This window comes from Lagenorhynchus albirostris, chromosome 2 (genome assembly GCF_949774975.1).
Source record: "Lagenorhynchus albirostris chromosome 2, mLagAlb1.1, whole genome shotgun sequence".
Lineage (NCBI taxonomy): Eukaryota > Metazoa > Chordata > Mammalia > Artiodactyla > Delphinidae > Lagenorhynchus > Lagenorhynchus albirostris.
Window position 1 is genome coordinate 60,391,283 of NC_083096.1, and position 16,857 is coordinate 60,408,139.

The 16,857-nt window shown below is 37.5% G+C and overlaps 1 protein-coding gene across 1 annotated transcript; it reads right to left on the reverse strand.

Moving 5' to 3' along the window:
• Window positions 1-1,572: 1,572 nt before the first annotated feature.
• Window positions 1,573-4,676, reverse strand: XCL1 (X-C motif chemokine ligand 1). The gene is made up of 3 exons (XM_060142208.1): window positions 4,616-4,676; window positions 2,684-2,798; window positions 1,573-1,781 (listed from the first exon to the last, which is right to left on the reverse strand). Exons 1-3 carry the CDS (start codon window positions 4,674-4,676, stop codon window positions 1,622-1,624), a joined length of 336 nt encoding a protein of 111 aa, XP_059998191.1. The 3' UTR covers window positions 1,573-1,621.
• Between the last annotated feature and the right edge of the window lie 12,181 nt (window positions 4,677-16,857).

Genomic DNA, 16,857 nt, shown 5'->3' on the forward strand with positions numbered 1-16,857 from the left:
TAGACACAGGTCCTACCTAAATGATTCAAAACATCGAGTCAGTTAGTTAAAAGTTATGTGCACTATTTGGTTGAAACCACTTAGCATCACATAGCCACCTTAGATAATGTGCCAAGTTAGTAAAATGTGTTTACCCATATCCTTCCACATGTCGTATTATTATTATCTCATGAAAACCTCTAGGGTTTGGGAGACATTTGGGGAATGCAAGTACATGTTCATTAAGGAAACTTTCCTTTCATCTTCTGTGACTTGACTTTGCTATGTTTCACCCCTCATAAAACAGGTGTTTTCTTCTCAGTGTTTTCTTAAAAACCAGCTTTGAAAGTTATTGTGGGCAAATAGCAATAGGGAAGGATAGATGACCCCACTTTTCACTATGAGGAAGTGTTTTAATGGTTTCCTCTGTGGTTCACTAGTTGGATGAGATTAGAAGTAAAACTGATTCCAACAAACTGCCCTCAGATAACACTCTAAAAATACTTGACATTGTGGAGTGTCCCCTTAGGACTAGAAAACAGTTAGTCCTTTCTCTTCCCTTGAAGTTATCAAGGTCTGATCAGTTCTTAACTATTTAAAGTCAGAAAAAAGTGAACGTGTACATCATCAGCTACTTGGATAGTAGAGTCTTAAACACGAAGCAAATTAGAAATTTAATAAGAACAGGAGGGCATGAGTCTGGGGTGTTTAGTGACCAGATGAAGTAGCTTTAATTAAAACTTTACTGCAAATTGTGATCACATTCAAAAAATATTCCTGGTGACAGTTTGGGATGTTAAAGCCTTACTGGCAAAAAAAAAAAAAAAAAAAAAGCATGACTTGTATGATAACTAGAGTAGTGACAATTATGGAAATCACAGAAAGACAGTGAGATCATTGCCCAATTTGAGGAGAACTCATTTTTGTTTGAATAAATTATCCTTTCATCAAAAGTCTGATCCTTGCTACTTTGGCAAATGAAAGAAGTGGCAAGTTATATTTGTTTTCTTTCCTTTACAGGACATCAAATGAAACACAGAGGTATGTGTTTGCTCCAGATCAAACTTGAATGAAGCCACTTTTTGAGTAGCAAACCCTCAGTATGGGGACCAAATAATTGTTGGATGATTTTCTTGCTTATTCCATAAAAAAAGAACTCCGTTATGAAGACAGGTTGAAATAGATATTAAATTGTCATTACCACAGGTGTCAACTATGACTCATGTGTAGGTTGAAATAGATATTAAATTGTATTGTCAGAGGTGCCAACTATGACTCATGTGTAGATAACCATTTCACTCTAGAACCTAAAAATGATGAATATATCTTTCATCGCTGATAAACACTGACCAAAATCTCTCCCATCATGGATACCATCAACGAAGTACAGTTAGGCCAGAAATAGAACACAAATGATGTATTATTTTTCCCAATATGTAATGAATAAACTTTGGGACTGTTCTTAATAATAAATATTTATTAATTAGAGCATCTAAATGAATATGAAAGACATAAAAATATAAAAACAATAATTTGACTCATGCAGCACTTTTATGAAAGGTGAATATAATGTAATGAGTCCATGAGCTTTAAAGGGAAATGAGCTGCCTGGCTAGTGAGGGGACAAGACGCCAGAGGGTCACTACCCACTCAGGGTCACAGCTGTACTGCTGGATTGCTGGGCTCCTGTAGGCTTGGTCTGGCTCACATTTCTCCTGGTGGACTTTATTGTTCGGACTGCTTTCTTCACCCATTCAACTTGTGGATCAGCACAGACTTTAAGGCCACGTCTGGTAATAAATCTGCAATGCAAAGAAAAAATAGACAAAGTTAGTCACATCCTCAAAGCCTTGGGACCAGAAGTTAAGATCAGATCATATATAAGAGATCTTGTGCAGAAATGACCGGACAAAACAGTCTTTCAGATTCAGGAGAACATAAATGAAAATCTTTCCTCTGCAATCTATTTTCCCATAAAGGAGAAATAGCTCCAGGTAATACCCAGATCCCTGGCTCAGCATAAATTGCAGGCTCCTTTTCTCATCATTGCTACCAGGTGATGTAATTAAACTGGACATTTGAGGTCATCTAGTCCAATTATTACATATCATCTTCTTTTTCAAATTTAAATACACTCATCTTATTTTCTGGACAAAAGGTAATTTCTTTATCATAGTTTTGGGGGTAAAGTTGCAATTGTGTGTTGGGAAGAGTTGCTGTTCTGAAGATGAGATCCTAGAAAGAGAACGGTACCATGTAGGTTAGTTGTTGACACTATTCCTCGAGATATGGCAACTGATAAAATATGGCACTCTACTCCAGCCCACCATAAGGGCAGAGAAAGGCAGGGAACGGGAAGGATGGGAAGGGAGGCATCCGACACCAGTGTGTCTCTATGGTCAAATCCTGATCTGAACCAGCCAGCTCTAAACCTAACCCTCGGGACTGAGCATATTATTCATCTGATTCCCAGTTAGATTCTTCTGCTAAGATAAATGAGAAAGGAGTGTGATATCCTTCACTTTTTGCCAATTTTTCGTCATTAACATTGTTTGGGGCTACATAAAGACATGGTTCATATGGAAAAACAGAAAGACTATTGGCTATGTTGAGGTTTTCCTCCTTGTTGACATTTTTCCTGAGGAGGGCAGCATTTCTATATACTGTGTTCCATCAAGCCCAGATCTGGGGGAGAGCAACTCACATCACTGCTTTCATGGGGCCCTCCTTGATGGTGTAGGTCTTGAGTTTTTTAATTGGCAGTTGCTGGGTAGTCAGACTCACACAGATGGTCTTTTCTAGGACTTCAGTCCCCACACCTGGTAAAGAAAACCAAACAAACAAAAATAAAATATAATTGTTAATACTATCAATGTTAGAGTGCTGTAAATAAAATAAAGAGTGATCTGATAAAGAGTAATTTGGGGAAGGCAACACTAAATGCGGGAGAGGTAGTTCATTTTTGACTGAATAAATAAAGGTGTCCTCATTTTAAATGGTAAAATGTGAAATATGTAAGGGAAGTAGTTCATTAAATACTCATCCTCAATAGAAATGGCCCCGGAGGATTAAACCTTCTAAGTTTAGAGAACATCTTACATTGGAGAAGGGAAAATAACTTGGGAGAGTTAATAATAGTAAGGGTTTTCTAAAATCTAAAAAGGGTTTCTAAGTGCTGATTTATTCCTAAGCTGGAGACTGGCATTTGCTACTCAGGGAAGCAAGTATTCTCAGAGAATATTTCTCAGAGAAATATTCAGCAAAAAAGCATCTTAAATAATAGCCAATGTTGATGAAGTTTGAGCTATAGTGTTGCTGGTATCAGAAGGCTTTTTATAAACATGAAACTGACCCGGTGTTCACTACCATTGCTCTTCAGCTCTCCTTCTCTCCATCACACAATATCCAGCCTGCACATTCTTAATCCTCTACATTTGCCAACTTACTTTTAATGCTGAACTGTCGCTGACCGCAGTGAAAGAGGGAAATACCCAAGTGTCTACAGTCTTCCTCAGTCTTATTTCCCCTACCCGTACATGGGTTTCTACCAAATGGCAGCCTGTTTTCTCAGACAAATGCCAGCCAGCCATGGTTAAGACATTTGGCCTAAAGTTTTTGTTTCATCAATATTTTTTTTTTAATTTGGGGCACAATTTCAGGGAGTTCCAGACATTGCCATCTCTATTTACGGACACCCTTGGCATCCATGATCAGGTTCAGATATTCTAGTCTAAGTAATAAGTCTACGGATTAGGAGGTTGAAAGGAGAGTTAACTGAAACATTAATTATACCCAAAGGATATTCCCTCTTGTGGCCAGAGCCACAAGGAGAAATATACTCCAACCAGCTTGGAAAAAATGATCTTTGAAGAAATATGTGTAGAATGCTCAGGTAAGTCTCAGTATAACTAAGTCTCATCTGGGTATGTCTTGTAGGTTTATCTGATTGTATATAAGACGTTGATATTTGTTAGCACTTATGGTCTCTTATAAACTCAAGAAATTGATCATCAGTAGGAACAACATTCATAGCAGTAATAACAGACTCTCCTACACACTTAATGTAAAATTGATTTCCTGGGTGTAAAGGTGTGAGCTACCAGTCATTTTTGTTTTAATAGAACATTGTTTTGCTTCAGAACATAAACCATCTACTTCATTCCCACTTTGCGAACTCTCAAAATTTTTGAGAATTTATCAAGGTCAGTATTAAATAGGCAAAAGCTTCAAAGGTATATACAATCGTCATCAGCATTCCACAACTAACATTAATCAAGAAGTTAGGACTTGTGTGGAAACCTGATAAGTGATCATAAGATTTATTTCACTTTAATCCCAGGTAAGTGTATCGGTTATTACATTCTTCTTATAGATAAGGAAGCACAGGCACAGAGAGGTAAAGAAATTTACCCCAAATCGCCCAATTGTGAAAAATAGGAGCCCAGACTGTAACCAAGTTTTATCTTCGAAATCTACAGTCTCCTAGAGTCAAATTATTCCCATTTTGCACATGGGAAGCCTGAGGCTTAGGTCGGAGAAAGTATACTCCAGTCAAAGCCTGAGTTAAAACCAAAATGTGTGGCCACTGCCTGCATACATAGATGCTCCTTATCTCATAAATAAGCTTTTGACTTACCTTCCACAGTGTATGCGGCGAGACAGCAGATCCCGAGGAAGGCCAGGATGAGAAGTCTCATGGCTGAGGTCCTGATGAGCTGTGCAGCGAGAGGCTGAGGAACTGATCCTTTCAGTCTCTTTTATTCCTCCAATGATCAGCGCACTTCCTGTGGTGAGAGGGCGCTTTCGAGGTGGGTGTGGAATCATGGAAAGTCTTTGCAATACTGATGCTTTCTTTGGTTGAAAAAATAAGTTCCTTTGTCCCCACTCATACTAACCCAACACCTTGTGGCCTTTTCTCCTCCTCCTGTGGTTAATGTGTCCGCGAAACCAAATATGTGCACAGAAGAAACATAGTTGTCTCATCTCCTGCCACCAGTCTAAATTCAAACCTTCCACTGCACACATGCCCCAAGGCCATGCCAGTGTCATGGCCCAGCACAGGGACAGTGTAAAGGAAACAAGGTGGAGTGGTCCCTGTGGTCCATCTCCCCCACCTGCCTCATGTAACATCAGCTGTGACATGAGGCTTCCACCACTGTGGATCCTAAGCCCAGTGACGCCTTAGGGAGGTGAAAGGATGCTGTTGCTTCCCTGAGCTCCTCACTCCTCTGCCTTAATCTTATTTCTCTCCTCTGCCCTCATTCAAGTGATCCCCTTTCTTTACACCAGCCTCCCCACATACCCAAGAAACATTTCAATAATGTTTGGAGCCTGTCTATATGCACGCGTTTGGTTTATTGTAACTTAATACATACCTTTTTAAAAGATTTTGAAAAGTTGTCCTGACATAAAATTTTGGAAAAAAGCAAAAGGAAATTATCTATAATCTTACCATTCTGACTGTTTTCATTTTTAATGTTTTTCAATGAGTCTCTATTGTTATACATGTTTTGCAGAGTTGTGACAATTATAAATACTAATTTTACATCTATGTAAATATGCTGCCATGTTTCTTCATAATCTTCCTGTTTCTACTCTGATTAAACACATACACAGACACATTAAACCATTCCCTTTTAACTTATTTTTATGTAAACCACATCTATAAGGTAAATTTTCATTAAATACACTGAATCTTTTGCTTTTAATCATCAGGAGTAGGTTTACTAGGCAAAATCATATGATCATCTTTATAACCCTTGCTACATATTGACATATATACTTCCCAAAATGTAATTTCCATTTGCAATGCTTCCAGCAGGGTTTCACTGTAATTGTTGCAAGACAACCTCTCTGTCGCTCCATTTGCTTTTTTGGGTTTTGTCTTGTTTTGTTTAATATAGGTATGTATAAAATGCATTTATTAATTATATGTGTAGCTAAAAGGTTTTGTCATTACTATTCAGGGATATGAAAATAATATTCTGATTAAATATATGTATAGCTAAAAGTTTTTGCCATTGCTATTAAGGATATGAAAACAAATTCCTATATTTCTAAGAAAATTATAGGTTAAGCTCTAAGATAGTTTTCATTAGTGGCATTTAATTTACCACCCAGATTTTACTCAGAAATTCAAATAGCTTTTTAGTTATCTCCACTTAGCTACACCATCAGTTCTTAAACTCTGAACACACCATTCCACTCAAAATGCTTCTCTTCCTATTACTCCTTGACATGGAATAATGTGTTGTCATCTATTCAGTTTCCAAATACAGATTACTTGCATCATCTTAGACATTGCTAGTCACCCATATGTTGTTCTCAACCAAGCTGGACTAAGTATACCTTCAAAGTAGCTCTTCTATATGTCTTCTCCTCTCTCTCCACACTGCTCAAGGCAGGACCTCATCACTCCTTGTTAGGACTACTGCAGTACACCAACTGATTCCCCAGGCCTGGGTCTCCTCTCTTTCCAATGTATCCTACACAGCCTTGCCAGAATAACCATTCTAAAGCCTTAATCTAATCAACTTGTTTTCCTGCTGAGAACCTCTTTGCTACTTCCCATTGCCTACAGGATTCATTTCAAACCTCACATCGTCATAAATAAAGGTGTTCAAGATATACCACACTTTTCTTTCAAGACTCATCTTTCACCACTCATGCACATGCTCCAGAACCTCTAGCCTTAATATGTGCGCGATCATCCAAATGGGTCATTCTCTTTTCTACTCCCAACATAGTGCTTCCTTTATCTGGAATGCCCATCTCAGCTCCCTACATAATTATTTGTAAATGCCTCCTCTTTCTACAAGTTTTCCTGAATTCTCCAGATACAATTAAGTTGTGCCATCTTCTATGCTCTCTTGGAACTTTCTAGCCACCACTGTTGTATCACTAATCTCATTTTATTCTCCTACTCAATTACATTTCTTCATCTTCCACTAGATGGCAGGCTCCTTGAGAGCAGGTATTTGCCTCAGTGCTGTCTGGGTCTCTGGCACTAGCAAAATGTTTGCTATATAGTGGTCACTCATCAAAGGGTTTTTGAATAAATGAATTCTTTTCAAAAGACCAACATTATAATGATTGTACATTACGTAAAGGATGAACATCTAAATACATAAAGCCAGAAGATTGTGCCTATGTCTTCCTCTCATGTTTATAGTCAAATCAGCAAATTGACCAATGGCTGAATTTTTACTTAGCATTTTGAAAGAGAATTTCTTAAACTCTGAGAATGAATTATTCATTTCAGTTTTTCCAAGCATGCACTAAAGTCTCTGATGGAGAAGAATTAAGCAACCAACAAAAATATAGAAACTTAGTACAAAATGGGCATAATCTGCTAATGTGTGGACATTGATTGACAACCAACTGAAAGATATTAGAACAAATATTTCTCATCCTTGACCCCTCTCTTTCTCTTACATGGCACACCCAATCTGTCAGAAAATACTGTTGTCTCTCTGTCTTCAAAATAGAATCTAAACAATTCCCACCACCCAAAGAGACCCAACTCCAAGCCACAGTCACTTCTTACCTGGATTTGTCCAACAGCCTCCTAACTGATTTTCCTAATTCCACCCTTACTTTCTTTTGGTCAATTTACCAACCTGACAAAGTTGATCACATCAAAATGTAAGTAATATGTTACTTCTCTGCTCAAAAATCCTTTGGTGTAGCAAATTTTCATGAGTGAAAACCAGAGACTTTTTTTCCCCATGTATTGTTTAATATATTTAGATGCTCTGCTGTACATTAACCACTTAACTCTAGTGTAAAGGGTAAAGGGCAAAAGTACTAATAATAAATATAGCGGAGAGACCTCCAAGATAGTGGAGGAGTAAGATGTGGAGATCACCTTCCTCCCCACAAATGCATCAGAAATACATCTACATGTAGAACAACTCCTACTGAACACTGGCAGAAGACCTCAGACTTCCCAAAAGTCAAGAAACTACCCACGTACCTGGGTAGGGCAAAAGAAAAAAGAAAACAACATAGACAAATGAATAGGGATGGGACCTGCACCTCTGGGAGGGAGCTGTGAAGGAGGAAAAGTTTCCACATACTAGGAAGCCCCTTCACTGGTGGAGACGGGTGGTGGGGAGAAAGCTTCGGAGCCATGGAGGAGAGCACAGCAATAGGGGTGCAGAGGGCAAAGAGGAGAGGTTCCCACACTCAGATGATTGGTGCCGACCAGCACTCACCAGCCTGAGAGGCTTGTCTGCTCACCCTCTGGAGCAGGTGGGGGCTGGGAGCTGAGGTTTGGGCTTTGGAGGTGAGATCCCAGGGAGAGGACTGGGGTTGGCTGCATGAACACAGCCTGAAGGGGGCTAGTGCACCACAGCTAACCAGGAGGGAGTCCAGGAAAAAGTCTGGAACTGCCTAAGAGGAAAGAGACCATTGTTTCAGGGTGCACAAGGAGAGGACATTCAGAGTACCGCCTAAACGAGCTCCAGAAATGGGCATGAGCCGCGGCTATCAGCGCAGACTGCAGAGACAGGCATGAGATGCTAAGGCTGCTGCTGCCGCCACCAAGAAGCCTGTGTGCGAGCACAGGTCATTATCCACACCTCCACTCCTGGGAGCCTGTGCATCCCGCCACTGCCAGGGTCCCGTGATCCAGGGACAACTCACCTGGGAGAACACACGGTGCATCTCAGGCTGTTGCAATGTCACACCAGCCTCTGCTGCTGCAGGCTTTCCCTGCATTCCATACCCCACCCTCCCCAAACCTGAATGAGAGAGAGCCCCCTAATCAGCTGCTACTTTAACCCCGTCCTGTCTGAGCAGGGAACAGATGCCCTCAGGTGACCTACACGCAGAGACGGGGCCAAATCCAAAGCTGAACTCCAGGAGCTGTGCAAACAAAAAAGAGAAAGGGGAATTTCTCCCAGCAGCCTCAGGAGCAGCGGATTAAATCTCTACAATCAACTTGATGTACGCAACATCTCTAGAATACCTGAATAGACAACGAATCATCCCAAAATTGAGGTGGCGGATTTTGGGAGCAACTGTAGACTTGGGGTTTTCTTTCTGCATCTAATTTGTTTCCGGTTTTATGTTTATATCAGTTTAGTATTTAGAGTTTATTATCATTGGTAGATTTGTTTATTGATTTGGTTGCTATCTTCCTTTTTTTTAAAATATAGATATATATTTTTTTCTTTTACTCTTTTTGTGAGTGTGTATGTGTATGTATCTTTGTGTGATTTTGTCTCTATACCTTTACTTTTACCATTTGTCCTAGGGTTCTGTGTGTCCGTTTTTTCTTTTCTGCTTTTGGGTCATTTTTTTGTATAGTTTTTAGCTCTTGTTATCATTGGTGGATTTGTTTTTTAGTTTGGTTGCTCTCTTCATTCTTTATTTTTTTAATTACTTTTTATTTTCTTTTATTTTTCATAACTTTTTTATTTTTTACCTTAATAACTTTATTTTATCTTATTTCTTTCTTTCTTTTTTACTCCCTTTTCTTCTGAGCCATGTAACAGACAGGGTCTTGGTGCTCCGGCCAGATGTCAGGCCTGTGCCTCTGAGGTGGGAGAGCTGAGTTCAGGACATTGGTCCACCAGAGACCTCCCGGCTCCACATAATCTCAAATGGCAAAAGCTCTCCCACAGACCTCCATCTCAATGCTAAGACCCAGCTCCACTCAATGACCAGCAAGCTACAGTGCTGGACACCCTATGCCAAACAATCAACAAGACAAGTACACAACCACAACCATTAGCAGAGAGGCTGCCTAAAATCATAATAAGGCCACAGACACCCCAAAACACACCACTGGACATGGTCATGCACAGGAGAAAGACAAGATCCAGCCTCATCCACCAGAACACAGGCACCAGTCCTCTTCACCAGGAAGCCTATACAACCCACTGAACCAACCTTGGCCAGTAGGGATAGACACCAAAAACAATGGGAACTACAAAAGTGCAGCCTGAGAAAAGGAGACCCCCAGTAAGTTAAGCAAAATGAGAAGACAGAGAAACACACAGCAGATGAAGGAGGAAGGTAAAAACCCACCAGACCAAACAAATGAAGATGAAATAGGCAGCCCAGCTGAAAAAGAATTCAGAGTAATGATAGTAAAGATGATCAAAAATCTTGGAAATAGAATGGAGAAAATACAAGAAATGTTAAACAAGGATCTACAAGAACTAAAGAGCAAACAATGAGGAACAACACAATAAATGCAATTAAAAATTCTCTAGAAGGAATCAATAGCAGAATAACTGAGGCAGAAAATGGATAAGTGACCTGGAAGATAAAATATTGGAAATAACTACCACAGAGCAGAATAAAGAAAAAAGAATGAAAAGAATGGAGGACAATCTCAGAGACCTCTGGGACAACATTAAATGCACCAAAACTCGAATTATATGGGACCAAGAAGAAGAAGAGAAAAAGAGAGACTGAGAAAATATTTGAAGAGATATTAGTTGAAAACTTCCCTAATGTGGGAAAGGAAATAGTCAATCAAGTCCAGGAAATGCAGAGAGTCCCATACAGGAGAAATCCAAGGAGAAACACACCAAGACACATATTAATCCAACTATCAAAAATTAAATACAAAGAAAAAATATTAAAAGCAACAAGGGAAAAACAACAAATAACATACAAGGGAATCCCTATATGGTTAACATCTGATCTTTCAGCAGAAACTCTGCAAGCCAGATCTTTCAGGAGTGGCAGGACATATTTAAAGTTATGAAGGGAAAAGCCTACAACCAAGATTAATCTACCCAGCAAGGATCTCATGCAGATTCGATGGAGAAATTAAAAACTTTACAGACACGCAAAAGTTAAGAGAATTCAGCACCACCACACCAGCTTTACAACAAATGCTAAAGGAACTTCTCTAGGCAGGAAACACAAGAGAAGGAAAAGACCTACAATAACAAACCAAAACAATTAAGAAAATGGTAATAGGAACATACATATCAAAAACTACATTAAATGTAAATGGATTAAATTCTCCAACCAAAAGAAGTAGACTGGCTGAATGGATACAAAAACAAGACCCATGTACATGCTGTCTACAAGAGACCCACTTCAGACCTAGGGACACATACAAACTGAAAGTGAGGGCATGGAAAAAATTCCATGCAAATGGATATCAAAAGAAAGCTGGAGTAGCAATTCTTTTATCAGACAAAATAGAATTTAAAATAAAGACTACTACAAGGGACAAAGAAGGACACTACGTAATGATCAAGGGATCAATCAAAGAAGAAAATATAACAATTGTAAATACTTATGCACCCAACATAGGAGCACCTCAATACATAAGGCAAAGGCTAACAGTCATAAAAGGGGAAATCGACAGTAACACAATCACAGCAGGGGACTTTAACACCTGACTTTCACCAATGGATAGATCATTCAAAATGAAAATAAATAAGGAAACACAAGCTTTAAATGATACATTAAATAAGATGGACTTAATTGATATTTATAGGACATTCCATCCAAAAACAACAGAATACACTTTCTTCTGAAGCACTCATGGAACATTCTCCAAGATAGATTATATCTTGGTTCACACATCAAGCCTTGGTAAATTTAAGAAAATTGAAATTGTATAAAGTATCTTTTCCAACCACAACGCTAGAGACTAGATATCAATTACAGAAAAAAATCTTTAAAAAATACAAAAACATGGTGGCTAAAAAATACGCTACTTAATAGCCAAGAGATGACTGAAGAAATCAAAGAGGAAATCAAAAAATACCTAGAAACAAATGACAATGAAAACTCAACAACCCAAAGCCTCTGGGATGCAGCAATAACAGTTCTAAGAGGGAAGTCGATAGCAGTAGAATCCTACATCAAGAAACAAGAAACATCTAAAAAAACAACCTAAACTTACACCTAAAGCAATTAGAGAAAGAAGAACAAAAAAAACCAAAGTTAGCAGAAGGAAAGAAATCATAAAGATAAGATCAGAAAAGGAAATGAAGGAATCAATACCAAAGATCAATAAAACTAAAAGCTGGTTCTTTGAGATGATAAACAAAATTCGTAAAACATTAGTTAGGCTCATCAAGAAAAAAGGGAAAGACTCAAATCAATAGAATTAGAAATGAAAAAGGAGAAGTAAAAATTGACACTGAAGAAATACAAAAGTTCATGAGAGATTACTACAAGAAACTATATGCCAGTAAAATGGACAACCTGGAAGAAAAGGACAAATTCTTAGAAAAGCACAACCTTCCAAGACTGAACCAGGAAGAAATAGAAAATATAAACAGACCAATCACAAGCACTGAAATTGAAACTGTGATTAAAAGTCTTCCAACAATCAAAAGCCCAGGACCAGAAGGCTTCACAGGCGAATTCTATCAAACATTTAGAGAAGAGCTAACACCTATCCTTCTCAAACTCTTCCAAAATATAGCAGAAGGAGAAACACTCCCAAACTCATTCTACAAGGCCACCATCACCCTGATACCAAAACCAGACAAAGATGTCACAAAGAAGGAAAACTACAGGCCAATATCACTGATGTACATAAATGCAAAAATACTAGCAAACAGAATCCAACAGCACATTAAAAGGATCATACACCATGATCAAGTGCGGTTTATCCCAGGAATGCAAGGATTCTTCCATATATGCAAATCAATCAACGTTATACAACATATTAACAAATTGAAGGATAAAAACCATATGATCATCTCAATAGATGCAGAAAAAGCTTTCAACAAAATTCAACACCCATTTATGATAAAAACGCTCCAGAAAGTAGGCATAGAGGGAACTTACCTCAATATAATAAAGGCCATATATGACAAACCCACAACAACATCATTCTCAATGGTGAAAAAATGAAACCATTACCTCTAAGATCAGGATCAAGACAAGGTTGCCCACTCTCACCACTATTATTCAACATAGTTTTGGAACTTTTAGCCACAGCAATCAGAGAAGAAAGAGAAGTAAAAGTAATCCAAATTGAAAAAGAAGAAGTAAAACTGTCACTGTTTGCAGATGACCGGATACTATACATAGAGAATCCTAAAGATGCTACCAGAGAACTACTAGAGCTAATCAATGAATTTCGTAAAGTAGCAGGATACAAAAGTAATGCACAAGAATCTCTTGCATTCCTATACACTAATAATGAGAAATCTAAAAGAGGAATTTGGAAACACTCCCATTTATCATTGCAACAAAAAGAATAAAATATCTAGGAATAAACCTACCTAAGGAGACAAAAGACCTGTATGCAGAAAACTATAAGACACTGATGAAAGAAATTAAAGATGATACAAACAGATGAAGAGATATACCATGTTCTTGGATTGGAAGAACCAACATCGTGAAAATGACTATACTACCCAAAGAAATCTACAGATTCAGTGCTATCCCTATCAACCTACCAGTAGCATTTTTCACAGAACTAGAACAAAAAATTTCACAATTTGTATGAAAACACAGAAGACCCCGAATAAGCAAAGTAATCTTGAGAAAGAAAAATGGAGCTGGAGGAATCAGGCTCCCTGACTTCACACTATACTACAAAGCTACAGTAATCAAGACAGTATGGTACTGGCATAAAAACAGAAATATAGCTCAATGGAACAGGATAGAAAGCCCAGAGATAAACCCACGCACATATGGTCACCTTATTTTTGATATAGGAGGCAAAATATACAATGGAGAAAAGATAGCCTCTTCAATAAGTGGTACTGGGAAAACTGGAGAGCTACATGTAAAAGAATGAAATTAGAACACTCCTGAACACCATACTCAAAAATAATCTCAAAATGGATTAAAGACCTAAATGTAAGGCTATAAAACTCTAGATGTAAACATAGGCAGAACACTCTATGACATAAATCACCGCAAGATCCTTTATGACCCATCTCATAGAGAAATGGAAATAAAAACAAAAATAAACAAATGGAACCTAATGAAACTTAAAAGCTTTTGCACAGCAAAGGAAAACATAAACAAGACGAAACGACAACCCTTAGAATGGGAGAAAATATTTGCAAATGAAGCAACTGACAAAGGATTAATCTCCAAATATACAAGCAGCTCATGTGTCTCAATATAAATAAAACAAACAACCCAATCCAAAAATGGGCTGAAGAGCTAAATAGACATTTCCAAAGAGCATATACAGATTGCCAACAAACACATAAAAGGATGCTCAACATCACTAATCATTAGAGAAATGCAAATCAAAACTACAATGAGGTATCATCACACACCAGTCAGAATGGCCATCATCAAAACATCAAAGCAATAAATGCTGGAGAGGGTGTGGAGAAAAGGGAACCCTAATGCACTGTTGACGGGAATGTTAGTTGATACAGCCACTATGGAGAACAGTATGGAGTTTCCTTAAAAACTAAAAATAGAACTACCATATGACTCAGCAATCCCACTACTGGGCATATGCCCTGAGAAAACCATAATTCAAAGAGTCATGTACCACAGTGTTCATTGCAGCTCTATTTACAATAGCCAGGATGTGGAAGCAACCTAAGTGTCCATCGACAGAAGAATGGTTAAAGAAGATGTGGCACATATATCCAAAGATATTTCTCAGCAATAAAAAGAAACAAAATTGAGTTATTTGTAGTGAGGTGAATGGACATAGAGACTGTCATACAGAGTGAAGTAAGTCAGTGAAAGAAAAACAAAAACTGTACGCTAACACATATATATGGAATCTAAAAAAAAAAATGGTTCTGAAGAACCTATGGCAGGATAGGAATAAAGTCACAGGCATAGAGAATGGACTTGAGGACACGGGGAGGGGGAAGGGTAAGTTGGGACAAAGTGAGAGAATAGCATAGACATATATACACTACCAAATGTAAAATAGGTAGCTAGTGGGAAGCAGCCACATAGCACAGGGAGATCAGCTCAGTGTTTTGTGACCACCTAGAGGGGTGGGATAGGGAGGGTGGGAGGGAGGGAGATGCAAGAGGGAAGAGATATGTGGATATATGTATATGTATGACTGATTCACTTTGTTGTTCAGCAGAAGCTAACGCATCATCCTAAAGCAATTATACTCCAATAAAGATGTAAAAATAAATATTGTATTTCTTTAATTACTAATAAATTGACTGACTGCAATAAAAATAAATAAATAAGTAAATATAGCTACCACAATTTGTTAATGATACACAATATAAAAAAGAGGAATATTAAGGCATAAAAAACATAAAATGGAGCAGGGATTAAAGGGGTAGAGTTTTTCATGCAAACAGTTAGGTTGTTAATCAGCTTACAGTAGACTGCTATATTTGTAAGATATTTATATAAGCCTCACTTACAATATATACACTGAAGAAAAGAGGAATCAATGCATATCACTATAGAAAATCAATTCACAAATAAATTCAGCAGAGGAAGAAAGAAACAAGAGGACTACAAAACAACTAGAAAACAATTAAGATGCCATTAGTTAGTCCTTATTTATCAATAATTACTTTAAATGTAAATTGATTAAATTCTCCAATCAAAAGGCATGAAGTGACTAAATGCATTTTTTAAAATGACCCAAATACATACTGCCTACAAGAGACTCACTTCATCCCTAAGGACACACATCATCTCAGAGTAAAGGGATGGAAGAAAATACCTTATGAACGTGGAAACCATAAGGAAGCAGGCCTAACTATACTTATATCAGACAAAATAGACTTTATGTCAAAAACCATAGCAAAGTGACAAAGAATGTTATTATATAATGATAAAGGGGTCAATTCATCAAAAGGATATAACAATTGTAAAGACTGTATATATTTACAGTCTTTACAATTGCTATATTGTAAAGGGTTTACAAGTACCTCCATGAGCTATGCTCTCATCTCCCATTTACTCTCTGACATCATCTCCTGCTACTCTTCCCCCCTTCTTTCTCCACTGCAGTCACAATGACCTCCCTGTTGTTTCTCAGACATGTCAGCATGCTCCTGCCTTCAAGTCTTTTCACCTTCTGTTTACTTCACCTGGTATTTTCTTCCCTCAGACATAAGCATGGCTCAGTCCCTTACCCCCTTTAATCTTTTGCTCAAATAGTGTTTTCTCATCGTGGCTTTCCCTGACCCCCCAGTTTAAAAGTGCACACACATATCAATTCTGGTATTATTTGATTTCTCTTTGCTGCTCTACTTTTGTTCATAGTACCTAGCACCTTCTAATATAAAAATAATTTACTTTATTATCCATCATTTTCCTGGAATTGTTTGTCTTTTTCATTTCCTCAGAATCTAGGACAATGCCTTGCACAAAAAAAGTGCTGAATTAATATATCCATACTAAATGTAAATGTATAAGAATGCATAAGTGTATGACTGTGTAAGAAGGCATAAGCACACATAAAACATTTGTAACCGCAAAGTCTAGTACTCTGGAAGATCAGTACCATTTATATATGATTGACCGCAGAGTGGAATTGTAGAATCCTTTTTTGAAGGAAAACATTGCTTTTTATAAGAATGAAGAGTGAAAGCAAGAAAACTCAATATATTTTCTCTTTTCTTTTTACTGTATGGTTTGAATATTTTGATTCATCTGAAAAGAAAATTAGTTCATATTTTATCATATGTAATATATATTTCACATAAAAATTTCTTCTTTTGTAGAATGCATGTTTGTATAATATTCCATTTTTCTGTTGGATACTTTGTCATTTTCTTATTGATATATATGATTTCATTATGTATTTCCATACTAATTCTTTGTCTTTTATAAGTGTTGCAAATATTTTCTCTCAGTTGGTAGCTTAGCTTTTCACTTCCTTTATGATGTCTCTAATGGAAAAAAATATTAATACCAATGTAATCAAATTTATCCATATTTTATTCTATATTTAGTACTTTCTGTGCTTTAATAAATTCT